At 46.0% G+C, this 25,320-nt stretch overlaps 4 protein-coding genes and 1 pseudogene across 6 annotated transcripts in view; all 5 read left to right on the top strand.

The window, feature by feature from the left end:
* LOC128708592 (TOX high mobility group box family member 3-like) overlaps positions 1-6,911 on the top strand; it is a 40,127-nt gene extending 33,216 nt beyond the window's left edge. The window contains exons 8-10 of one of the 2 annotated variants that reach the window (XM_053803574.1): positions 2,202-2,456; positions 6,218-6,750; positions 6,821-6,911. In XM_053803574.1, coding sequence (XP_053659549.1) covers positions 2,202-2,456; positions 6,218-6,750; positions 6,821-6,911 — 879 coding nt within the window. Of the gene's footprint in view, positions 1-2,201; positions 2,457-3,202; positions 3,337-6,217; positions 6,751-6,820 lie in introns of those variants that run through there. The other variant, XR_008409892.1, reaches the window with a different exon arrangement.
* Positions 6,912-10,034: 3,123 nt separating this feature from the next.
* Positions 10,035-12,411, top strand: LOC128706805 (head-specific guanylate cyclase). Its single transcript, XM_053801750.1, has 5 exons — positions 10,035-10,202; positions 10,286-10,359; positions 10,475-10,557; positions 10,625-11,949; positions 12,034-12,411. Exons 1-5 carry the CDS (start codon positions 10,035-10,037, stop codon positions 12,409-12,411), a joined length of 2,028 nt encoding a protein of 675 aa, XP_053657725.1.
* A 1,975-nt stretch (positions 12,412-14,386) lies between these two features.
* On the top strand, positions 14,387-14,990 carry LOC128706816 (uncharacterized; annotated as a pseudogene).
* Positions 14,991-15,668: 678 nt separating this feature from the next.
* Positions 15,669-16,165, top strand: LOC128706827 (general odorant-binding protein 99a-like). 2 transcript variants are annotated; one of them, XM_053801779.1, is made up of 2 exons: positions 15,669-15,710; positions 15,788-16,165. In XM_053801779.1, the coding sequence occupies exons 1-2, from the start codon at positions 15,669-15,671 to the stop codon at positions 16,163-16,165; spliced, it is 420 nt and encodes a 139-aa protein (XP_053657754.1). The 2 variants fall into 2 exon arrangements, with proteins under 2 accessions (XP_053657754.1, XP_053657746.1); XM_053801771.1 differs by having other exon boundaries at positions 15,669-15,722.
* A 2,563-nt stretch (positions 16,166-18,728) lies between these two features.
* On the top strand, positions 18,729-23,371 carry LOC128709667 (calaxin). The gene is made up of 4 exons (XM_053804677.1): positions 18,729-19,072; positions 21,283-21,763; positions 21,849-21,964; positions 23,353-23,371. The coding sequence occupies exons 1-4, from the start codon at positions 18,729-18,731 to the stop codon at positions 23,369-23,371; spliced, it is 960 nt and encodes a 319-aa protein (XP_053660652.1).
* Positions 23,372-25,320: the final 1,949 nt, after the last annotated feature.

Genomic DNA, 25,320 nt, shown 5'->3' with positions numbered 1-25,320 from the left:
CTTGCGTCGCGTGCCTATATAATGCTTGTTTGTGTGTATGTTTGTCTTTAAATGGAGTTTCCATTTAATTTTCGAGCACATGATATAAAATTACCATCCCATATAGAAAAGACCTTCGATGGGCGCGTGGTTCAGAAAGAGAGGGAGTGTGAGAAAAGCGAAACAGAGATAGAGTGATAGAATGAGAGGGGGAAAGCAAGTGTGCTACGGATGAAATATATAACGACGTATCGTAGTGTGTGCGTTCATGCACACATTGCTCGGTCGTGTAACAGTATTGTGAAATGGGCTGCGTTCGGTAGTGTACGTGAGATAATAGTATTCCCTTCCTACACATACCAAATACAGCCGAGAGTGGTGTTGGTGCGCTCTGTCGAATACGAGCCGTAAACCGTACCCCGTCAGAAATGTCGTGGCCGTCTCGCTAAGAACGCGTTGCGCGTTTTCCTGTATCGCCGTTCTTCGCGTGTCCGCGTTTTTTAGAGTTTTTTTTGCTTCCCTCTATACGCGTATCGTTTAGCGTCCGTGAAGCCGGTAAAGTTTCGTGCGAATGTTGTGAAAAATCGGGACGGGTAGTGCAATTTTCTTTCACTATTTTGCCGTTACGGGTGAGTGTGCATTCGGCAAAATACTTTCCCGAAGCGGTTCCAACTAGCCACCAATGTGTGTTAACATTGACAGAATACATGTTAATATGCATTAGTTTAGGTGTCTCTCTGTAGCAAACAAAACAGCCGAAATGTAATGTTATGGAGCTTTGTGTCGAAATATTAATAAGGTTACATACTTATTGGATTACGAAGTTTGACGACATGTGCCCATACTCGAATTTTCGTTATTAGGAATCCCTCTTCCCATCTGTTTAGCCTTCTCTTTTCTAGCCACATATGCGTGCATGAGAGAGCAAATCCAACAAGCAACCATTTCAAACCGGTCTCTTTTCAGTGGTAGTGTGATCGCTGAATCATCAGTGACGCTTACACTAGTGATGAGAAATGATCCCAAATTTCATCCATAGCATCAAAAAATCATTCAAAAGCATCAAATCGTGTTAATCTCCACGATACCGGGATTGGGACGGATCAAATGATCCCAGAAAATATAAATCGAATTTACAGATAAAACCATCTTTAAAAACTTCCACGTATGTTTTTTTTTATAGAAAAAGAAACGTGAATTGCACGTAAGAAATTTTTTATAGCTGCGATTCATAGATGCGAAGTTATAAATGAATAAAAACGCCGGGGTCCTTGGCACCTTCTTCTTCTTTATCGGCACAACAACCTCAAGAGGTCTATGCCTGCCATTTCTGGCTTTTTATGACTTTATTTGCCCGGAGCTGGATAGTCCGGGGCTCTGCGTACGGGGGATTGTTCCGGTCCGTTCGTGTGAAGACCGGCACCGCTACCATAATGTCACCGGGCAGCCCTTGGTATAGAAAAATTATTTAATGAAAAAGGTTAAAAAATATTGTTTGGTTACATGAACAACAAATTCAAAATATAAATCCGAGTACAGGCAGTCCCCGAGATACGCTATTATAGCGGATCACTATAACCCGGGATAAATACGCGTATTTCGAATTTCTTAATCTTTTGCGAATTTTTGTAAGAATTTAAGAGATTTTTTGATTTTCAATCCCTCTCCGTCTTCTCAAAATTAGCCAACACCACATTTGGTAGCATTGGGTGGGATTTCTAGAACCCAGATATAATACTCTTACTCTTTATACTCTTTATGTATAATGGCTGTCTTGAATATTGTACATTTTCGTAAAGTGTGAAAAAATAGTACTTCATTACAAGCAATAGCCTCAACACGGCTGATAGTAGAACCACAAAGCGTCCGGCACCATACATGTCAGGCTGCTGCTGTACAGTGAAATGCCGATTATCCGTGCTCATCGGAATTCGACCCTAGTATCCCCGTGTCGTGAAGTTGAAATCGCAGTGAATGTGAACATCCCCGCCTTGACTCAGCAATATTAAATATAGTTTATATTCAAACTATGTTTGACGGCGTTTTATTTGCATTTTGCACACAAAACAGCATTTGAAAATGTATTCAATCGATTTACCAATCAACTGAAACCACGCAAACAACGATAAACCCTGCGTCACTGACGAGATCGTGTCATCGATAAGAAGTTTTGAGTTTTATCAGTGTAGTAATCATCTTCTTTCGTTACGTTACCCGACCAGGCTATGATGCAAATGTCGCATACGCATCAGAATCTACATCCCGGACAGCAGCAGCAGCAGCAACACCAAAACACCGCATCGCACATTCACGGACCCATGATACAGATGAATTCGCAACAGCAACAACAGCAGCAGCAGCAGCAGATGCTATCGCATCAACAGCAGCAACAGCCGCACATGAGCATGGCCCAACAGCAGCATCCATCGATGATGAACCTGCCGATGGCCGGCCAGCAACACTACATGAACCAGCAGGTTAGTTTCTGGTCTGGCTGTAGCGTCTAGTGTTACATCATCATTCCATCCAGCAAAATACTGGCCTTGGTTTGGTATTTTTCGCTTATCATCTACTTCATTTTGGTGTTTTGGTTGTTTTAATGTTTCCGTTTGTTTTTGTCTAATTTTTAGTAAACATTATTATACCAACGTTTCGAAAATAGTGTATAAAGCACACGAGGATATCGCGTTTTAAACAATGGAGTCGCGTTGGTCCCCCTTTTTAATTAGAATCTTTTTGTTTGTCTATTTGATTGTTATCTATGATGCAATAATGCATTTGCTGTGACATTCAAATCATCTATCGACATACACCAACACTTGCCCTATCTTTTCACTGCCATCCATGTAGCCTCACCCATTAATTCTCGTTTCGAATGTCACCAGAGTTTTCCTGGGAACGCAAAGCAATGCTTCCAAAATAAACAAGCTACTAAGATTTCATTGCAGACTACCATTTTTCTATCTGTTTGTATTCTTTCTTCTCAGTTTCCGCTTCGTTTGATCGTCTGGTTTTATTTTCAATTTGATTATTCTGCTTTGTCGATTTAGCTTGCCAATTATTTGCCAATTTAAAGCTTTGTTTTACTTCTCAAACCCATCAATTCCTTCTTTACTTACCATTGCCTCGGCTAGCAACAAAAATAAACTCCTGTCAATAGCCGTTCTTTCTCTGTGTGTGGTGATAAATAACGCAACCAGTATTCTTTTGCTTACCATTGCAGCACTTTCCATTAAGCTTCAACATATTTTAGGGCACATATGGCACAGATGCTGCCCACGTTGATATTCGGAGCCGAACAGCGTCCCATAGAGTTGCGACATATTCCCGTTAAAATCGCATCCAAATGAGGAACCTGCTAGGAAATAAAAATGTATGACAGGGAGGCAGGGCAGGAAGGAAACAAACAAGCGAAACGGAAGTTTAACTAACGACGGTTAGGAAGAGTTATACATTTATACACGCTAATATAACATAAATGATAATATTGCATTACAGCCAAACTAAAATTAACTATACAGCAAAGCACATACAAATTCACAAAATGTATAATGAATGTACATTGGAACTATTGTCGTACACATATGTTCTTTTGTAGTTTGTTTAGTTTAATGTTTTTTTCTATAAATGATAAACCTTTTCTAAGTTGGGCATATTTGATCGAGTTTGTGGTAGGAGAGAAGAAATGAATAGGCAAAAAAAATATACATAACATTAAGTGTACTTTAATTTGACACCGAGCATAAGCATATATATATATATGTATGTATATATATATCTATATACATATACATATATATAAATAATGATAATAATAAACAAGAATTAGATAGTAGGCAGACTTTTGCGCTGCTTGTTAATTTGACAAACAAACAAAATGTAAATATACTTAGACAGAGCCACATTAGGTATATCGTAAAAAGGATGCATCTCTCGATTGACATGCCGACGAAGTCAGATCTCGATCGGGGATGTGAACATTCGGCAAAAGCTTCGCTACGAAGCCAATCCTAGTAATCTTTGCTATTGGCTGTAGCGTGTCAATAGAGAAAAAAAACTTAGTGACTTACGACCAGCTTCAACCGTTGTCCTAAGCAGAGTGCGTGTAGTGTTAGGTAAGAAGTTAGACAAAAAAATAACCATCTTGAGCAAATCAGTTGGATGAAGATAACGAAGTGTGCTCCGAACTCTATGTTACGCTGTTTCGCTTCAAAAGTAACGACACTGTGTTGCACAGAGTCGCTATAAGGGCAGCGCACTTTTGGCGATGCGCGTGTATGCATTGCATGTGTATGTGTGTGTGTTTGCATTTCGTGCTTTAGAAACGGAGCGAAGGAGAGAGAGAGAGAGGGAGAGAGAGAGATAGAGTTGATAGAAGAAGTGCGCTGGTAACATAGTTAAGTATCTCTAGCTAAAAAATAACCACGAGCTGGACGAGGAAGAGTGAGGACTAAACCAGAAAGACAAGAAAGCATATTTTGGTGTAATCATACTGAGCAAATGTTCACACACATACACAAATTATTATATATATATATATAAAACAATGACTACATTGTAACCAATCGATGAAATAGTTAAGACTTTGTAAAAGGCATTGTAAACAGTACGAATAGATACTAGGTTCGATTGAAAATGATGGAAATAGGAACCAGCTTGTGGGGGAGGACGGCAAAGGGTTTACACGGACAAGGAAGTGTGTGGTATGAAGCGATGGAAACTTTAATCCCATTTTCTACCGTCCACCCTCCTCCATATGATGTTCCTTTGGTTAAGCTGAAACCAGAATTGTCCATGTATATAATAATAACTACACACACATACACACGCACGCACACACTCATATACACATGAAACGGTTAATATTTTCGGTGTAACAAAAACAACAAACAAACCCCAAATTACACAAAATTACTCACATACGATCATGCGATTTATAAAACGTTGCATCATTCTCTAATTCGTACGAAATTGGTTCTCCTAGTGGGTTTTGTTTTAATAGCTATTATAACTGCATAGCACGCCGTACAGTTTATTTCATTGAACCAAACAAACACACACGGATACACACCAACACAAACACACACAAGTGAATACTAAAATATACACATTTTAAATGGTATACTCCAGATAAGTAAGACAAAAAAAAAGAATTATTAACTTCACAGTACTGTGCAAAACAATTCTTCCTTTAAACAAACAATAACAGAGGAATAAAAAAAGCGCAGAAAACTCAAGACGACTCCCCCTCCTTCTAAATTCATTTTATTGATTTCCTTACTTCTTGACCCTCTGCAAACAAAAAAAAAGAAACAAGCGTTAAAATAACAACAAAACAAGAAGTGGAAAAAAAGAAAAATCAAACAAAAGACGTGTGATTTCCCATGAAAGGAGGTGTGTTAATTTGAAATGTCAGCTAAACAATTTCACAAACGAAAGGAAATGTAGAAACGAATTAGGCACCAGAACTAAAAAAAGAAATACCCGGGACACAGAACAGAATAATGAATAGCTAGAGCCACCCGGAGAATGAATGTGTAGGGAGGGGGAGGAGGAAAGCGGGGAGTGATCGGAAGGGGGTGCAAACCTCGTTCCCATCCCCCAGCTAGGCGACGGATTCATCCCTAGAGCGAAACGAATCTATTTACTTTTTTTATTTAGTGAACGGTACGATCCTATTTGTTTTCTAGTGCGGATTCAGTGCAAAATTTTATATCTGTTTCATGATTAATGTTGAAGAAATACATAGTGTACAATACATACATGCGTTTGTTTAATAGCGTTTCATGGGATAGTGTACAACTGTTCCTGTTTGGTTATTTAATTCGATTGTTTTTTTCCCTGTCTTTCCACCATACTCTGTTACACGTTGATTTTGCAATGTGTATTGCAAAGCGGTTAAAGTTTCAACGCTGTAGAATTGCAAGTATAACGAATTTCTTTCCACAGGGCAGTGTTTTGGTGCGTTATGTTTTGGTTTTGTTTTTAGTGTGAACAAAACTTCTAAGTGTTACATGGTGTAAAACATTGTTTCTCCAGCAGTCTGCCTTCATTTAGCTTGTGTAACGTAACGTAACGTGCGTTACTATTCCTTTTAATCACTCACTCGTTACCCAAACTCCACAACACTTGTACACCCTCATATAACCGCACCCGTGCAGCGCTATTTTGGCATCGACATTTACGTATAAAATGCCTCGTTGCTTGATGGCTTCGTTTTGTCCCGGTTTCGTTTCAGATGCCACACCAGCAGTTACAGCAGATGCAGCAGCATCAGCAACAGCAACAGTTCCAGCAGCAACAACTGCTACAGGAGCAACAGTTTAAGCAGCAGATAAAGCAGGAACATCAGCTACAGCAGCACATCAAGCAGGATCATCCGTCGCATCAAGAGCAACAGCTGCACCATCAGCAACAACAGCAACAGATGCATCAGCCGCATCACGAGCAGCAAATGCACCATCAGCAGCAGCAGGAGTCGTTGATGCACCAGCAACAGATACAACACATGCAGATGCAGGGCGGTACCATGTCCACACAGACCTCGGTTGTGGACGATCTCATGGGGACACAGCAGCAGCAGCATCATGAACAGCTACAGTCGACATTACCAGTGGTGGCGCAGCGGTCCTGTTCGTCCAAACAAGAGCCATTGAAACAGGAGACTACCGAACAGCGGTGCATTAGACAGGGTTGCAACAATCTGGCGATCGAAAACCCGGACTGGGAGGATGAGTACTGCAGTCAGGAGTGTGTCGTGGCCCACTGTCGGTTAGTAAACTGTAGTGCTTACGCATAGCGATGCCTTCTAACCACTAGACCGTTTATTTTTACATTGCAGTGCTGTTTTTGCAACCTTTCAAAAGGATTGCCTTCAAGGAAATGGCCCTTCGCAACAGCAGCAGCAGCAGTCACTGCCGACCGTCAAGTAGACGCCTGCAGACCTAAAGAGAGCAGACCCCCTCTTCCCCCCTGTGCATGCTAGCACATACCATTAAACTTTTACACCGTTTCTCGGGTCAAGTTGGGATTAATCTTCGTTAATTTGGGACCGCCAGAGTTGATCAACAGGTCTTCACTGAGATTAATCCTAACGCAAACCCGGACGGTGTGTTAACTAGATAATAATAGTGGCGAAGACGAAGAAACATAATTATTGTGGTCTATTGTGTAAATGACCGGGCGGCACACTGTCCCATACATCACCCTGTCTCCATCACGGGACTAAGCTAATCTTGTGCTACCTTATGCTAAAATCTTCCGGACGATCCCACTTCATTGTTGAAGGAGTGGTGCCATATACTGAAAACAAATTGCACCAGATGAAGAAGAATAGAAAAACAGAAAAAAAATCAAATAAAAAAGAAAAAAAAACTCTCGAGACACGCATTCAATACTTTTTGTTTTACAAAATCCTCCACAAACATGTTGAAAAATGTTTGGAAAACCGTAAAAAATAAGCAAAATTATGTTTAGTCATTATGCGTCATAATAATTGTGAAAAAGGCCCCTTATGGAGTAAAATACGAAATAGTACTAAAACGGTTTAACACCTTTCAAATTGAATTATGAATTATAGTACGGCACCAATCGTGGTGAATGTTTGATTATTTAATCTACATTTCTGGTACGGTTTTATTGCATAGCAAGGGCAGATGTATTGAGATGTTTCGTTGTAACACTTCCTCTTGTCGAATTTTGCCAAGTGCTAGCCTTACAGGGTCTGGCGATAAATAATAAATGGCGTGCCCAACTTATTGAATCGCGCAAGCGAATAAGAAAAAAAACGGTTAGATTGATAGTGAAATACAAAACACATTAGCAACGTTAACAAACAACTTTACGGTATCGCAAGAACAGGATATGGAATCGCGTACACAATTTAGTTCATGCCGATTCGGCCAGGAATACGCACACGCGGATTCAAGAGTTGACATACATTGCTAGTATCTATCGCCAGAACCTGTATTTGTGGCAGGAACAATATGTGCTTAGCCCGAGCGATGCGCGTGTAATATGGATGATGCAATTTAGCGAACTCACGCGGTGGGATGAACATTTTAAGAGCCAAATTGAAAATTAAAAACCCAACGACGCCGTAGAAAGTACATCAGCGGAATGTGTATCGTTTGTTCACGAAGTGACACACTTGTAAATTATCTAATAATGTGAATGATAAACGCGATTTTGTAATTTCCATTGATTAGAACAGCATGTACGCTCATTGGCATACATACAGAGGGAAAGAGAGCACAACAATAAACAAAAACCTACACATTCACATTTCTGCTGTCAGTTTGTTGTTTACTATTACTTTTTATTTGTGAATAATATGATTATATTGTATTATTATAAAACAAGAACATTCAATTTCTAATACTGATTGCTACACCTGTGTGTGTGTTTTTTTGGAAAGAAATTAAAGTATCGTACAGTAGTAGTATTGCATTTTATTGTTCTTTGCTGATAAATTTTACATTCTTATGGTTTATTGGAAAAAAATATTGAGAAATTGGAACGTTTACTAATAATGATTGAATGTAAACGAATTGCATACAGAGTGTTTGTTAAACATTATTTGCAAAACATAATATAATAATCATAATAAAATATTGCTTCGACAATGGAGACGCCTAGTCGCTGGTATATTTTTCGAAATCGTTTATTTCTACAAAAATCCCCATAAAACAAAAATTGTTTGAAAACCTCGCACGTCTTTCAGCTTTAATTCTGTAACAAAACTTATCTTTTTTCCATCTTTATTTCTCGATTTGCCAATGTCTGGGGGCGTTTTTCGACGGTTCGGATCGAAAGAGGTGCTTGACTTTTGGGTAATAACAAGAAACTAATTCCAAAATTGACACACCTAATGGGCCAACTCCATTCTTCCATTGGTTGTCTAATCGTTCCAACAGTCGTGCACTCGTCACATTGGAACGTAATTGAATTATTAATCGCCACCAGCAGGAAGGCCAGCGAACGAGCTGAGTGTGGGCGAGAGTGCCGTTTGCCAAACAAAAAAGAGGCGCGCACCTGGAATAGTGTGTGTGAGAGAGAGAGAGAAACAGCATGTCCAGAATGTCCTTGCCTCTGTGTGCCTGCCGATAAACGCGAGCTGGCGCTTCGGAAACGGTTCGTCTAGCGGTTGGGCAGGCGCGCTAGAAACGTTGCATAACACCGTCGCGTACACCCGAAGCGTTGGCCGTGGACGCGCGAAACATAAACAGTGTACGGTGCGAGCGAGTCGGTCCAGATGTGACCAAGTGCTTGGTACAAGCTGGTGTTCGGTGAAGCGCGCGAAGCTGATAAAGCAGGTAAGCTGGTGAGTGTGTGCTGACTGCAGTGGTGAACATTTGCTGCCCAATCAACATGCAACAATGACATCAATCATACATACAAAACGGGAAGAAAAGTAAGAGCGTCCGCATCTGTCCGAACGGAGTGTCGAGTGGGTCGTGCGTTGTAGATAACGAACCCCCAAAGTCCTTCTGCCCTCGCACGGTAGGGAGCAGGCTTTAAAACCCATCAAATCATGGTTAGTTTTGCGGAGGTTCCAGCGGATGAACGATAAATTCTCGTACAAGCGCACGCGTATTGCTCCAAAGTTAAAAGGCAGACAGGAAGAAAAGACACCCAAGGATTTCGTCTACGTGCTCGATACTGCTCTGTATGCAATTTATCGCACAATTTACTATCCCTCCTTAAGAGCTTGCTTTAAGACAACTCACTCAAGGGAAGTCCAAGCCCGAACATCCTCGCAACATCATACAGAAATGAAAACAAATAGAAAGGCATCGAATACAGTCACTGTGTCACTGTGTGAAGCTGTCAGGGATATCTCAGAAAATCAATATTTTCCCTCACAGAATTACTGTGTGATGCACACCACTACAGTACACACCTATATACACTCGCTCCCACACACACACGAAACCCTTACTGCAGTTTGGCGAGTGTGGATAGAGACCCCATCACCAAGGTTTGCCCAATTCTTACAAAGTATCTCCCCCCCCCCCTCTCTATCGCCCCACCGCTGGTCTTACGTCAGCGTCACCATGGCGTGCCCATTTGCGAAGCACATTTCGGGCGAACAGTTCCAGCGCCAACCCTCCATCGCGGAGTCGCACAACTGGAACCTGGACGAGGACCTCAGCGAGATACCGGGCGATGCGCTTACGCTCACGCACCTGAACGCCGCCATACAGCTGCTGACGGCTCCTTCGGTAAGGTTACCCCCTGCACACGGCAGCAGCCTCCGCTTGGAACGCTGACAGTAACGCTTTCTGCAAACCCTGCTTTATTACAGATTGACAATGTCCACGAGGCGCTGATGTCCCTGATCGGCAAGTACAGCAACAGGTGGCCTGGTCTGTCAAAGCTGTAAGTGTGCGTTTTGTGTGGGGTGTTTTTCTTTTTTTTCCTCTTGCTTTCTTTTTGCTGTGGGTGCTGATGGCCCTCTTCATCTCTTATCTCTACGCCGCTCGCCACGCACAAGGAAAAGCGAACGTTCCGAGCTGTCGATCTACCCGCACTACGACTACCTCGCGGACATTCAGGACAACTTGACGCAGATCGATGGTGAGTGTGTAGCCGGGCGGGTTCGCGTGTCTTCCCAATGCCTTATACCAACACCTCTCCTCCCCAGAGTCGGCCGTGTCGGAGATACTGGTGCACCTGGGCGAGGAGCTCATCCAGACGGCGTGCGTGGGCGTGATCGAGCGAGCGTTCAAGTGTCTCGGGTCGGACCTGCAGGAGTTTCTCGGCTCGCTGGACGGCGTGTACGATGTGCTGAAGCTGCAGGAGGAGGACATCTCCGACACGGGGTTTGTGTGCGCCGGCGAGGGCGAGCTCATCTTCACCTCCGAGCGGCCGGTGCTGGCGTGGCTGTTGCTCGGGTGTCTGCGCGCCCTCAGCCGGCTCCTGTTCAGCTGCGAGCCGGAGATTGAGCTGGAACCGCTGCCGGGCGACACACCGCGCTATCGCTATCTGCTGCGCGTCGACGAGCCGGTGGTGGAGGCGGTGGACCGGCGCGGTCCGGCGGACGTCGTGTCGGGTGATGCGCGCGATCTGAAGGTGAGCAACCAGTTCTTCTGCGATGCGTTCCCGTGGCACTTCATCATGGACGAGCAGCTGCGGTTGGTGCAGATGGGGTCGGCCTTCAGCCGGCTGTTCAAGGGACATGTCGGGGCGAGTACCGCCGGGCTGTGCGCCAGCACCGTGTTCCGCTTCAAGCGGCCGCGCGGCCTGCAGCTGCACTTTCGCGAAATCGTTCGCCGCACCAACACCCCGTTCATGATCTCGCTCCGGGCACCGCCCGGCCGACCCGACTTCTTCGCCAAGGGGCTCGAGATCAAGGGCCAGATGGTGTTCTGCCCGGAGTCCAATGCGCTGCTCTTCGTCGGTTCACCGTTTCTCGATGGGCTCGAGGGACTCACCTGCAACGGGTTGTTCATCTCGGACATTCCGCTGCACGATGCGACGCGCGAGGTTATACTGGTGGGGGAGCAGGCCCGCGCCCAGGACGGGTTGCGGCGCCGTATGGACAAGCTGAAGAGCTCGATCGAGGAGGCGAACGCGGCCGTCATCAAGGAGCGGAAGAAGAACGTCAGCCTGCTGCAGCTGATCTTCCCGGCGGAGATTGCCGAGCGGCTGTGGCTCGGGGCGCAGATCGACGCCAAGACGTACCCGGAGGTAACGATGCTGTTCAGCGACATCGTCGGCTTTACGAGCATCTGCTCCCGGGCGACACCGTTCATGGTCATCAACATGCTGGAGAATCTGTACAAACACTTCGACGAGCTGTGCGGGTTCTTCGACGTGTACAAGGTGGAAACGATCGGCGATGCGTACTGTGTGGCGAGCGGACTCCACCGGGCCAGCATCTACGACGCCCACAAGGTCGCCTGGATGGCGCTGCGAATGATCGAAACCTGCACGCTCTACAACACGCACGACGGTCAACACATCAAGGTGAGTGTCCGGTCTCCATCGTCGTCAAGAAAAAAAGAAGAAGGTCTTGCCCCCCGAGGTTAAAATATTCATATCGTTTTGCAGATGCGCATCGGCATCCACACCGGCACGGTGCTGGCCGGTGTGGTAGGCCGCAAGATGCCACGGTACTGTCTGTTCGGGCACAACGTCACGATTGCGAACAAGTTCGAGTCCGGCAGCGAGGCGTGCCGGATCAACATCAGCCCGACGACGCGCGAATGGTTGGTCAAGCATCCGGACTTTGGCTTTCAGCTAAATGCGCGCGATGCGTCCTGCATGCCGAAGGAGTTCACCGACTCGAAGGGTTTGACGTGCTACTTCCTCGAGGGCTATAAGCATCCGACGCTCAGCAACGACCGTCCGCTGCAGGAACACATCGAGGAGGCGATGCGACAGACGCAGGAGACGGCTGAAACCATCACACTCGAAGTTGCCCAGTAGGAAGGTGAGGTGTTGACAGCGTGGAATGGAAGATGACGCAAGAGAGAGAAAGAGAGAGCGAGAGAGAGAAAAACACACACCCTTTGATGATAGAGTAACGCCTACGCATTGCGCAGAATGTATTAATGTTTAGTAGATGTTAAAACCCGGTAGCGATACTACCAGCAGTCCAGTATTGCAACACTGTTGTAACCATTTCCCTCTAACCACTACTCTTAGACATCACTCAACCAATAACGAATCAAATAAAGCGAATACCCCTTTCCCACGACTAGCGAACGCATCCACACTCACACATCTATCACCTCCTTTAAGGTGTTAACACACTAAGAGCCACGACCTCTTTAGAGCGCCTTACTCAGATATGCCAAATAAAGATATTCGGTGGGTTTCAAAAGCTAGCAGTATTTGATGTAAGCTGGTGTACGTTTTGTGTTTTCGTGCCGTGTTCGTTACCTATCTGAAACCGATGCGTTCAAGTAGATGTGATTGCAGTCTGTTGTGAGCCTCAATCTCACTAATACCTGTTTGTTTTTTCCCTTATTGTCGCTTACTATGGTCTGTAATAAACTAACAGTGGGTAATGAGTAGCACGCCATTTCAATAATCGGTGCAAGTTCCGAACAAAGAAACACTATTTGAAGACCAGCTGCTTAGTGCTCAGTTAGTTTAGGTGATATCCAAGAATTCCAGCTTATCTTTAGCGGTTAGATTGTGTAGTGCAGGTAGGCTACGTTGATATCTGAATCCAACTGCAAGAGTTCCAGTTTACTGTAACTCCATCGGGGTCGTTACCCGCAAGTCATACACTTCAAACTATCAAGCCCCTTCATCCGCAGTTGATAAGCTCTGTTTTTCTTCCCTCCCCGCCCCCTCATGGCATTACCGCGGGAGGTTCGTGTTCCTGGAAAATATGGTAATGGCTCCGGATTCTGATTGCTTTCCGCGCGGGATCTCGCTTGACCTGACCTTCAGCGTGGCGTCGGACGATGCGATAGAGGGCTGCCACTTATCGTACGCCACCAGCGTTCCTTCGCGTGAACGATCCGAAGTCCGCGTAATGTGAGCGCCACCGTGCCGATAAAGCGAAATTGCGACCCGCGTACGGCTGATGTTTTGCATGCTGTTGCCAAAGTTTAATTGAATTTATTCGCCAGATGGCTTGCTAAACGACGAACGGTCAATTGTGAGGATTGCGTTAAGTTGATAAGCGTCACGATCGTTGCTTGATGGTCGCTAGCACGGAAGAACGTCTTTCAGCTTGCTGTACACAAATGTGGGCTGTAGGATTCTGGAACAAGTAAGCTGGGACTAAAGGTGAAGTCAGGACTTTGAGACATAGAGGAGACAACCTTACTGATACAGGTAGTTGAAATGACTTTTTCGGTAATGAACGTCCTGATCGTTAGACATGTAGACATCAAGACATCAATACATGTGGAGCTGGACTGGAACATCTCTATGAGCTGAGATGAGTCATGAAGTTCCAGGATTGCTCAACTTCAACTGCCTCGATTGGTACTAGACATACTCATTCCAGCATCCGAATGCAGTCAACTTTACCAGAGTAATTAACCATTGCCTGCTGGATATTACCTCAAGACATATGTAGCCCTGGACATCTGACATCTGAAGTTCCAGGAACATTTGAAGTTCAACTTCAACTACCCCGATTGGTGCAAGACATACTCCAGCATCACTTCCAGTTCCAGTCAACTTAACCAGAGCAGCAATTTGATTGCCTGCTGGACATTACTGTACACGCAATCGAACGCAAAGACGCGCACCGTACAGCGCTCCGTAACGATAATTCTACCAACAAGCCGGAAACGATTGTGTCGATTATGTCGGGCCCGGTAGTAACTTCTCCGCCGTACAGCATTGGAAGACCTTGAGCTCATTTCAGTTTCTCCAGCGCAGGATGGGCCTGACCGGCCAGTTCGACATTTAACCGATATTCACACGCGGATATAAAATGGAGTCAATCCTGATAAGTCACCGACAGTGGGCTGAAGTGACTTACCACGAGCGTACTTTAACGCCTTTACCGTACCGAAGCAGCGCAAGTGCGGACGATGAAAACGCTATTGATATCCGTGTCGTTGTTTGCGATGGTATGTCTTTCACCCGTGCTGGGTTTTTTTTTTGGGGGAATGACTTCGTTTCGTCTAACCCGCTTTCAATCATTTCAGACGCAAGGTGCGTACATTGTGCGAACATTCGCGGACGCGTCCAGGTATAAGGAGGAGTGTGTGAAGCAGTACGCAGTGCGGGGTAGCTCACTGATCGACTACATGCGGCAGGTATCGCTGCATACGGACGATGACGACAGCCGGTGGTGCATCGTGCGATGCATCCTGCACAAGTCGGAGCTGCTGGAAATAGCGCAGCGCGACACACTGCACGAGGAGAACGTCCACGCCCAGATGCAGTACAGCAATGCGATCGTGGAGGACCCGGAAGACATTCGTAGCGAGACGAACCGATGCCTGCGGGAGCCAAACGCCACCGACGACGGGTGTCTGCGGGCGTACGCGTTCTTCGCCTGCATCCAGAGCACGGAGTACGACTTATTCTGACACGTTCCGATCGCGTCGCTTGTATCACCGGTCCGGTGTATTAATTGCAGCGTTAATAAATAATCTGCCCTCCGGGGTCCGGGGTCATGTTGACAGTACACTTCCATTCGCCTTCCCGATGCTTGTTATCGCCACCGCCAAACAGGCGGTGGCTTCGGTTGCCGGCGGGTGTCAACAGGTTCGTTATCAGACGCGTTGCGCACTGGCATGGATCGGGGCAGATCAGCTGATCAGCCGTGCCCGGTTCTGGCTTGGCTTCCTGTACGCCGGACGCAGTGACGACCCCGGGGGGCACTGGTTGGGATCATCAATTGAAACGAACCACGGGACTGCGGGACATAATCAAATGAAATGTTTCCCCTCGGCAGGCAATCAGAGCTGTGCGCGCCCGGTGGATAAAGCGACCACCAATGAGGGTCAATGTACAGCCCCGGCAGAGCAGCGTCGTCAAAGCGTCGTTGGGCTATCAAGTAAATAAGTGGAGCAAATCAATCCCCGCGCGCGCAGCTGATTGTCCGGATGATCTTTGCAGCGTTTCGGGGCAGGCGTGCCGGCATTATAAAAGCCGCCGGGCTGACCGAGCGTAACCATCAGTCCGCGTTCTTGCCCGGAAGGTTAGGTTGTGCAGGCATCACTACGTAGCGTTACCGTTTCTTCGCCCTACCAGCAAAAGCAAGGATGCTGAAGTTTGTGGTTGCAGTGCTGGCGCTCGGTGCCATGGTAAGTAGCGTGGTGGTCCGCCGGTGGATCTTCGTTACTTTCCCAGTTTGATAACCAGGAAGCGTGCCCACCCGCAGGTGAGTGCTGAGTTCGTGGTGCAGACGCGTGACGATCTGCTGAAGTACCGTGCCGAGTGCGTGAAGTCGCTCGGCGTCTCGGACGAGCTGGTGGAGAAGTACAAATCGTGGAACTTCCCGGAGGATGACACCACGCAGTGCTACATCAAGTGCATCTTCAACAAGATGCAGCTGTTCGACGACACGAACGGCCCGGTCGTGGACAACCTGGTCGTGCAGCTCGCGCACGGTCGCGACGTGGACGAGGTGCGTGCCGAGATCGTCAAGTGTGCCGGCACCAACACCGACGGCAACGTGTGCCACTGGGCGTACCGTGGCTTCCAGTGCTTCCAGAAGAACAACCTGTCGCTGATCAAGGCGAGCGTGAAGAAGGACTAGGGCCTGTAACGCTGCCCTAACGCACGCACCGGCTGTTGTTGTTTTTTTGTTCGGTGGAAATGGTGATTCGGAATGGAATAAAGTGATCTTTTCAAGCAATGTAGCAATACGCCGGTGCCGCTCTTCTACTATCAACCCGCTGGCAAGAGGCTCTTTCCGGCCTCTTCCCAACACCTTCAAACCAAATAACGCGTCGCGACTCTGCCACATTCGTTGGGCAGAGTTTGATTTGCGGGTGCGGTACAGCAGGCTATCTTCAGCGTGTTGCCGTTGACTCCTCGCGACTGATGCAGCTGAAAACCCCTGCCATCAGCTGCGGTATCTGCTGCGTCATGGGTTCGCCTGTCAAGCAGCGCCCTATAGCGGTGTGTCGCCATGGCAACACCAATAAACAGTATGTCCTCTAGCACAACAGCAAACCCCTCAAAGCAACCCCCCCAAATAATCAACAAAACAATACAAAAAAAAATCAATCGACCCCTGTCGGATGGTCACGGTGAGTTTGCCAGTAGCAGGCAATGGCCAACACGAATTCGTTGCAAAGTTTCGGTGCCATAAGTCCGTCCGTGCGCCCGTCGACCGCGGGCTAGTGTGTAAAACTTGCCGTGCTGTGGGGGCACCCCCCCCCCCCAAAAAAAACCCTGCCCGTCCGCCGGAGCCCCCTTTCGCGTGGCGACTTCTTCAAAAATTGGCCCTGCCCCGCTGTGAGTTTTCGGTGTTTCCAGTTCGCGTAATTCGTGGCCTTACGAACACCGTGTCCGTACGTCCTTTGCCCCGTAACGCCAACGATGACTTGCTGCCCTTTTGGTTTTGGGCCGTGTTTTGAAAAGCCAACGCGACCGTCTCGCGGCATGCTGATGACAACTGGGCGGGTGTAGCGACAATTATACAGCGCGACCGGATCTGGTTGGTTCGGGCACGGCTGGTGTACGTTGGTGCCGCTTGGGTCTCTGCCGCTCCGTCTCGGTGATAATGTCGGTTCTGGCCTCCTGCCCCCTTCGGAGGATATGCAAATTAGGCTTCCGAAAGTTCGTTCAAGGATTGCAAACATTTGCCTGTGTGTTTCTTGGCCGATTGTTTAACTGTATCTTTGCGATGTGCCAGTTTTTTTTTGGGGAGTTTGGAAGCGGAAGGAATCGTTTGTTTTGGGGGCAATGTCGATCACCTGCCCGTTGATAAGCGAAAATGATCGGAGAGAGAGCAGAGGGAGGCAAACGTTTAAAGTTGTTAAAAAGTTTGACGTGCACACGAGGGGGGAGGGGGAGGGGCTGCTATGTACCACCTCCAGCTGTCGGAGCAGGTGAGGCCGTTCGGGGTCTTATCAATAGAGCCCCGGATCTATAACAACGGTGGCTTGGTGAGGTACGAGGATGCTTTCAACACCGTTTGACGTTTGGTATTGATTGACACCATTTTTTTTGTCGGTGGCCCTCAAAAACAAAACAAAAAAATCATTCCTATACGAGTTCGTTTCACTGTGTTCGTTGGCAATTATAACCATCCGCGTGAGTTTCTTCCGCCCGACCTTCCTCGTCTGCAATGACCAAAATGTTGTGTGTGTTTTTGTTTCATTTTTTTTAAGCGAGAACGAAAGAACAGCGAACCTGAGAAACATTTCGCAAACATGCAATCTGTTCGGTGGGAAATTAATCATTAATAATGCAGGGCTTTTGGAAATTTATTCCTAACAGCAAAGAATTGTCATGGTGGCTTTGAGAAATGCTTCAATTTGCTTAAAATATTATTTCTTTATGGTTATATTGATTGCTGTCTGTCTCGGGTCGGATAATCAGGTTTGCGAATTGATAGGTATACGATGTAGCTGAGGTTCTACCGGACAGCTAAATAGCACAATCGGAAGAGTACGTGATAATAACAACGTCCGGTCTGGGTTCAAATCTACCTGTGACTGATCCGTGTATTTGCCATAATCAGAGTTAATTATTTATGGCTAATTGAAGTCATTCATTTGGAGTGGCCCGGACCTGCTCGGTCATTCCATTTGGAGTGGCACATGAACGGATCGGACCAAAATCCCATCCGGATCAATCCTCTCCGTACCCAGCTACGGGTAAATAAAGTCTCAGAAAGCCAGAAAGGCAGGCCTTTTTACACCTCTTGTGGTAGTTGTGCCGATGAAGAATGAAGAGGAATTGAAGTCATTCAAGCGGAATTTATGGGTAATTTAAGGATGTAGAATCGACGTTAAATTAAGAATCGATGTTGTTTTATGTAAACCATTCAAAAGGAAGTTAAATTAATTTAAACACATTTTTCCAGCTGTGGGAGAGTGACTTGTCGGTCAGCTGCTTCAATTTTATGGTACAAAACTTCCACGCCGTACCACCATTGGCCGTGTGATACTGAAAAGGACAATCAGCTTCAAAACCCAAGACTTGAACTCCGACCGTCGGCCATAAACAAAAACTAAACACACACACATCCGCAGCGTAAACCATCGGCGGGACGTTGCTAACGCAGTCCACGACCCGAGTAAGTGCCGAACGAACGAAACCGGCTGGAAAATAATAACGACGACCCGAAGAAAGGACGCCTGGAAACGATGAGCAGAAAGCAGCCGAAGGACGGTGGCGGTGCCGGGAGAACGTTGGCGGCCACGTTCAACAACAACACCAAGGGAGGGGCAATGATAATGAAAAGCGTTTCCATCTTTCTGGCCAGTGGTAGGCGAGCCTCGGCCCAGTCGAGAGATCCGGCCGGGAACGGTCCCAACAGTGCACATCAGCCGCGGGCCGATTCGCACTCGAAGGACCAGAGCAGCACGGGCACGGCACGTACAGCGATCTCGCGCGATAATCGACGGATCCTGGCGAGGATGGACGAGCTGAATGGCAAGCTAAACCCCAAGATGCTGGAGATGTACAAGCGCCGGACGCACTTTTCCAAGTAAGTGAGTTTTTACTAGTTACTTCACGTTGGTGTACCCAATCGCAACCCAATCGTCTGTATTCATTGGCTTTGGTAAGGTGTGTTAGGCAAGGGCCAAGTGTGAATTATCACAGAATAACGCCAGAAGACTTTTGAGACTTCTAGTGTCTAGAAGAGAAGATGTGGGAAAGCCTCGTCTTCCTCTGTGTGCTTTCACTTATGACTTAGTCATGGAATCGTCACTCCAGGTATTGATTGGATTCGGCTGAATCTTTAATTGGTTCAGCAAAAATAAAAACAACTGTTCCACTCGAGGTTCCACACCTCCCGCGTAGAGTCGTCATGTCGAACAAATTCCATTATCTACCCAACTCCAACGTAGCGAACATTAAAATGGCATGGCATGATTTACTAGCCAAGTCCGAACGTATGTTTAGCATGAACCAGGGTTGCTGTTTTCATCGCCGGGTCGTCAAAACGTATGTTAGTACACGGTTCCCATTTCGAGTGGTACGTCCCCTGTATAGATCGCCCCAGTGGGCGATGGGTTTGGGGCACGGTTCGGGCAACGAATGCATAAATTTTCTCGTTATTGATTTGTTTATCATTTATGATTCGATACAACATCGATATCCTGTTTATCGTGGTACGTGATTCGGTACTCTCCGACATGCAATACACCTGGCCGTTTTGGGGACAGTTTGCCCGTGTGTTTTTTTTTTCGGAGATTGGGTTTTGCAATCCTGTCTGCTCCATATAGCAGCGTCTATAACCAATGGAGAACAATCACGTCCGATGATGGTACAGTGGTGGATGTCGTTGGGAGTTAATTTGCTCCATTAGTGCACGCTAGCTAGAACACCGAGGGTGGTTTATGGAGGTCTAAGATGTGCACCTGGTTTTGGCGCCCTGTGTGACTTTAATGTCTATTGACGATCTTCGCGATCTGATCTGCATTAAGACGCTGGACTTTCTCGAGAGTAGAGTTCATCTTGATCCGAGGGAACTCTATCTTGAATATCGGACCAGGAACTCCTCGTTGGATGCAGGATACAGCAAGATGACTCATTGTGTTTGAACTCTATGAGAACCACATTAATTTTCTTTGAATAGTCCATCTGTATCTCGAAAAATTCTAGACAAAATTAGAACCTCTGAAGTCCTTCCATAGTGATGTGATGCATATAAGCTATAGGAGTAAGCTATAGGAACTTCTTCCAAAACCATGGTATTTTAAGATGGCTCATTATGTTTAAGACCTTTGAGGGCCTTAAGCAATCTCTGAACTTACTTTTGACTAGACTAGTACTACAGTCTGCCTCCGCGTAATTATTGGAAAGTTTATTGGAAGCGAAGTGTCTAAATCTCTCGAAAAATTCTAGACAAAATTAGAACCTCGGAAGTCCTTCCATAGTGATGTGATGCATATAAGCTATAGGAGTAAGCTATAGGAACTTCTTCCAGGACCATGATACTTTAAGATGGCTCATTATGTTTAAGACTCCTTGAGGGCCTTAACCAATCTCTGAACTTACTTTTGACTAGTCTTTCTATAGTTTGCCTTCACGTAATTATTGGAATGTTTATTGAAAGCGAAGTGTCTAAGTATCTCGAAAAATTCTAGACAAAATTAGAACCTCGGAAGTCTTTTCATAGTGATGTGATTGCATATGAGATAAAGAAGTCAGGAATTTCTCACAGAACCACGATATTTTAAGATGGCTCCGTATGTTTTGGACTCCTTGAGGGCCAATCTCTGAACTTATTTTCGACTAGTCTTTCTATAGTTTGCCTTCACGTAATTATTGAAAAGCCTATTGGAAGCGAAGAGTCTAAGTCTCTCGACCAATTCTAGACAAAATTAGAACCTCGGAAGTCTTTTCATAGTGATGTGATTGCATATAAGATAAAGAAGTCAGGAACTTCTCGCAGGATCACGATATTTTAAGATGGCTCAGTAGGTTTTAGACTCCTTGAGGGCCTTCTCTGAACTTACTTTCGACTAGTCTTTCTATAGTTTGCCTTCACGTAATTATTGGAATGTTTATTGGAAGCGAAGTGTCTAAGTCCGGGATATAGGTATATAAACTCACTATCTGGGTGTGTTGCTGTGGTCTATATATACGTAAACGTTCACTGCATCTTCATCTATATTGAGGAGGAGTTATTAGATTGCCTATCTAAACATGAACCAAACACATCACCAAACATCTTCCGTTCCTCTGCAGGGTGGAGGTAGAGGCGCTGTGTAAAATCTACCGCAAGCTGGTAGCGAACGCTAGCATGAACTCGAAGGCACTCGCCGCCAGCAATCCGGGCGTGATAGCGAAGGCTGGCTCCTCGATGGACGGCATTGACCGGTCGGTGTTTCGCGAGCTGCTCCACAGCACCTTCGACATCGTGACGGAGGAGACGCTGATGGAGCGCATCTTTTGCGCGTGGGAGAAGGGCTACGAGGGTTTGCCGATACGACTCGAGGGCTGGCTGATGGGGTTGTCCACCTTTCTGAAGGGTTCGCAGGCGGAAAAAACCGCCTTCTGCTTTCGCGTGTACGACCTGAACAGTGACGGGTTCATCACGAAGGACGAAATGTTCGCACTGTTGCGCAACTGTCTCATCAAGCAGCCGCAGGACGAAGATCCGGACGAGGGCGTTAAGGATCTGGTCGAGATTGCGTTACGCAAGCTGGACATGGATAAGGATGGCAAGGTAAGGACGTTGTCGGTGCGGTCATTCGAGATGGGAGATGTGCGATGCGCAATGCGTGAGGAGTAATTCGATGTCTGTGGGGTAGATCTCGTTCCAGGATTACCAGGAAGCGATCGCCGAGGAACCGCTGCTGCTGGAAGCGTTCGGGCAATGCCTCCCGTCCGACCGTGCCACGATGTCCTTCCTGTCAACACTGCAAGCGTAAATGTTACCCACATTTCTCTATTTCATGATACATTTTTTCTTCTTCAACCATTAGCTCCAACCATTTCCCTGTGCCCGTGTTACTCCACAAGGGAAAACTCAGGCATTCATACAGCAGCGGCAAATCCTTTACCCACAAACACATAAAGCGAATTTTTATTCGGTTCAGAAAAAAAAGCACACACACACACAAACAAACATACACAAGGGTAACCCGTCCACTGGGATCGAGGTAAAAGCAAAGCTCCACGAGCAAACAAACCATAACAATCTTTGCCTTTAGCCCCGCCCGCTACCCTTTGTTTTGCCTCGCCCGCGCTCTCGCCATGTGTGCAACGTATCGACCAGCTTTTGGTTGTTGTTGGTTTAATTTTTTTTTTTTTTTGTCCAAAACTCCTCTCCTTCGCATGTGAATGTTTGTTTCGTCTTGCTTCGCTAGTCGTTAGCTTTACCTTTGCTCATTTCTCCACCACCTTCACGGTTGGGGCGTTGTCATTAACCGTCTTCACGACGCTATATTGAGGCTATAAAACGCGTGAAAAGACAGTTCTTACGCCCGATAGTTGGCCGTGGAAAACGAGCAGCACAACGGGTTGCTGTTGGAATTTTTGTTTTGTGTTTTTTTTATTTGAATTGGTTATAGTCTTTGATGTCGGGTACGTACCTGCAACGTACGACTTGTTGCTTATTCGGTGTATATACAAGAAGTTGCGAAGGTTCTCAGGTTTTTATTTAGGTTAGAATATAGCAAGGCATCTGATCACTTTTGGCATGGTAATGGCATGAATACGACCGAGAGAAGTCCCTGTTCTTGCATGATGATTGGTCTCCCAGAGTGCCTGCTGTAAATATAGCTTGAGTCAGTCGGAAGAACAGTTTTAGTCTATATCATTCTCTTTCTGCTTACAAATACGCGATTTATCATATCTCTGTGTACATAGTCATCTGTCACATCTTTTCAGTCAGTCATACCTGTACAACGCACTAGAATTTGATCCTGGTCAATGTCCAGCGACCGTCAGGATCACACCTAGAAGAATGGGATGCGAAACCTACCTACGCGCACATATCACACCTTTTTATTATTAACCTTTACACACCATCTGCGTGTAAATATGAAGCTGTTTGAAGAGTTAGTGAAGTTATACTACCGCTGACTACTACAGCACCACCAGCTGCTAGTGTGCGCAATGTCACACTCTATATGTTGCCACTGTCCGCTGCCTTCTTTCATAGCTGTCAGTGTTTTCTGTCAGCACTATTACATCCTTCTCTAGACACGCACCTGCTCACAAACAAAACTCCTTAGAATTGCGTCCATCAACACTCCGGTTCTCATTTTGTGATGTGCTATTCTTCGTTTTATCGACGCAAAACAACCGCAGACAAGAAGATTCAAACTAAGTCACCGACCGGCCTGTACGATGTGCTGTAAGCAGGAAGTCCTCGTCCATCGAAACCGGATGATGTCGCCGACCTACAAGTCGCGTGTCGAATGGAAAACAACCAACAGCAAAACGAAGGTAAAGCACCCTAGCTGCACCGGTACTCCCGCGGGGTTCTGCGTGTGCAATCGCTCCCCACCGGCACTATCATTACCGTGTCATGTTTTGCCACTTTCCAGGGTGACAGATGCCAGCTCTCGATTTTAGATACCAGGAAACCTGCTTTTGCCCGCACCATTCCGTGGGATGCCTGCCTTGGCCCGAATAGCAACAGGTCAAAACGGTCCCGGAAGCCGTACAGCGTTGTGGTTTGAGCGGTTTCTCCAAGCGTCCGACCGACCTTGGCACCACTGCTCAGCACGTCTACAAAATCCGCATCGCCGAAGCGTTCGGAATCGAAGGTCACGTAGGTAGGGTCAGTTCCGCATCCGGCAGATGCGACCCAATTCGCACTCACCGTCTTTTGTCACCAGAAAAAAAAAATGTAACGCTAATGCACTTCCCAAAACAACCAAAGTAAGCAGGCTTTTATGACAGATTGGTCCAATCGAGATTGGTCAGACCTAGTTTAGACGACAGGTAATTTGTGGATATCTTCGATAACCGTCGATGTAAATATATCAACGAGCGCGAACCGATTGACATCTGCGTTGGTTTGTTTGACGCAAAAGATGCTACACTAAGCGTACGTAATGAGTGGAACGCCAAAATACAGATACCTATGCAAGTCCGACGGGTATATCCTTCCTAGCACTAGCATTCGCCAGAGACCTGGATTATAAGTGAGCCGCAATTGTTTTGCAGAGTGTTAAACATAGAACAACCTATTTATCTAGTTTGTAAGTAGCTTTTAGCAGCCATTTAGCAGAATGTGTTACTAGTTCAGTATATTGAGTAGTTGATGCGTAGTATAACTCTGATGAGATTGTTTTACAAGCGTTGTGCTTCTCTAGTAGATGGTGACGTATCTCCCAAATAGCATAGTCGATGAGGTACTCCGCTAGCATCATGTCCGGTTCTGGGTTGAGATCTTTATTAGACCAAACCATCTATCGAAATCCCCTCCATGAGCTATGCCAACATCTGCAATACATCAAAATATTAGTACAGAGGATGTCTAAAGCACAAAAACACCTACATTCTAGTTTGGAAAATTGAAAGTGAAGCTCAACTTACAACAATTTTGGTAGTCATATACCACCCAGAAAACACTGTTCAAATGAGAAGTTTTAATAAAAAGATTATACTGAGAGCCCTTAGCATAATTCTAGAAGGTCCTGTTTTCTTTGGAGAATAGAGGAAAAAGTTGGAAATATAGATAAGTATGGTATTCTGCGAAGTTACTATGGATTTCTTTCAGAATTCTACGAATATGACAGAAAATGACTTAAGGTCGCCTTAGAAAAAAAAGAAGACATTCGTTCCTCAACACCCGCAGGGTTATGTTCGTGTGTTCGTGTTTCAGGCAAACATCAAGGTAATTGACTACATGACGTCATCCTACCCACCTTTCGTTACCTATTCTACTTAGCTTTGCCATCTTCCTGACCTATCGTACTTATTAACGGCAAATTGAACACTGCGCAAGAAGGCAAACACATGTTTTAGGGCACGTGCCCTAATTGTATGCATGGCCACACACTACAGGTTTTGATGATGATGTATCCCCTAGAGGCCGTTTCATGGTCTGGCGCAGAGATGTCAAACATTGCGGTACGCGACGACGTTTCAGACAACACTAAGAAAATTGTGTCTAGTGAAAAAATACAGTGGTTCGTTCCAGTTGACCGATGGCATGATGGTTCCAGTTGACAGAATTTGTGCAAATTAATATTCTAATTGCTACCGAAGACGTTTGTCCAGATAAGAAGCAAATATTGAAGCAAGCTGTTGATTTATCCAGAAATA

This window comes from Anopheles marshallii, chromosome X, assembly GCF_943734725.1.
Source record: "Anopheles marshallii chromosome X, idAnoMarsDA_429_01, whole genome shotgun sequence".
Taxonomy (NCBI): Eukaryota; Metazoa; Arthropoda; class Insecta; order Diptera; family Culicidae; genus Anopheles; species Anopheles marshallii.
The sequence above is the reverse complement of the archived record's forward strand: the minus strand, read 5'-3'. Positions and strand labels throughout refer to the sequence as shown.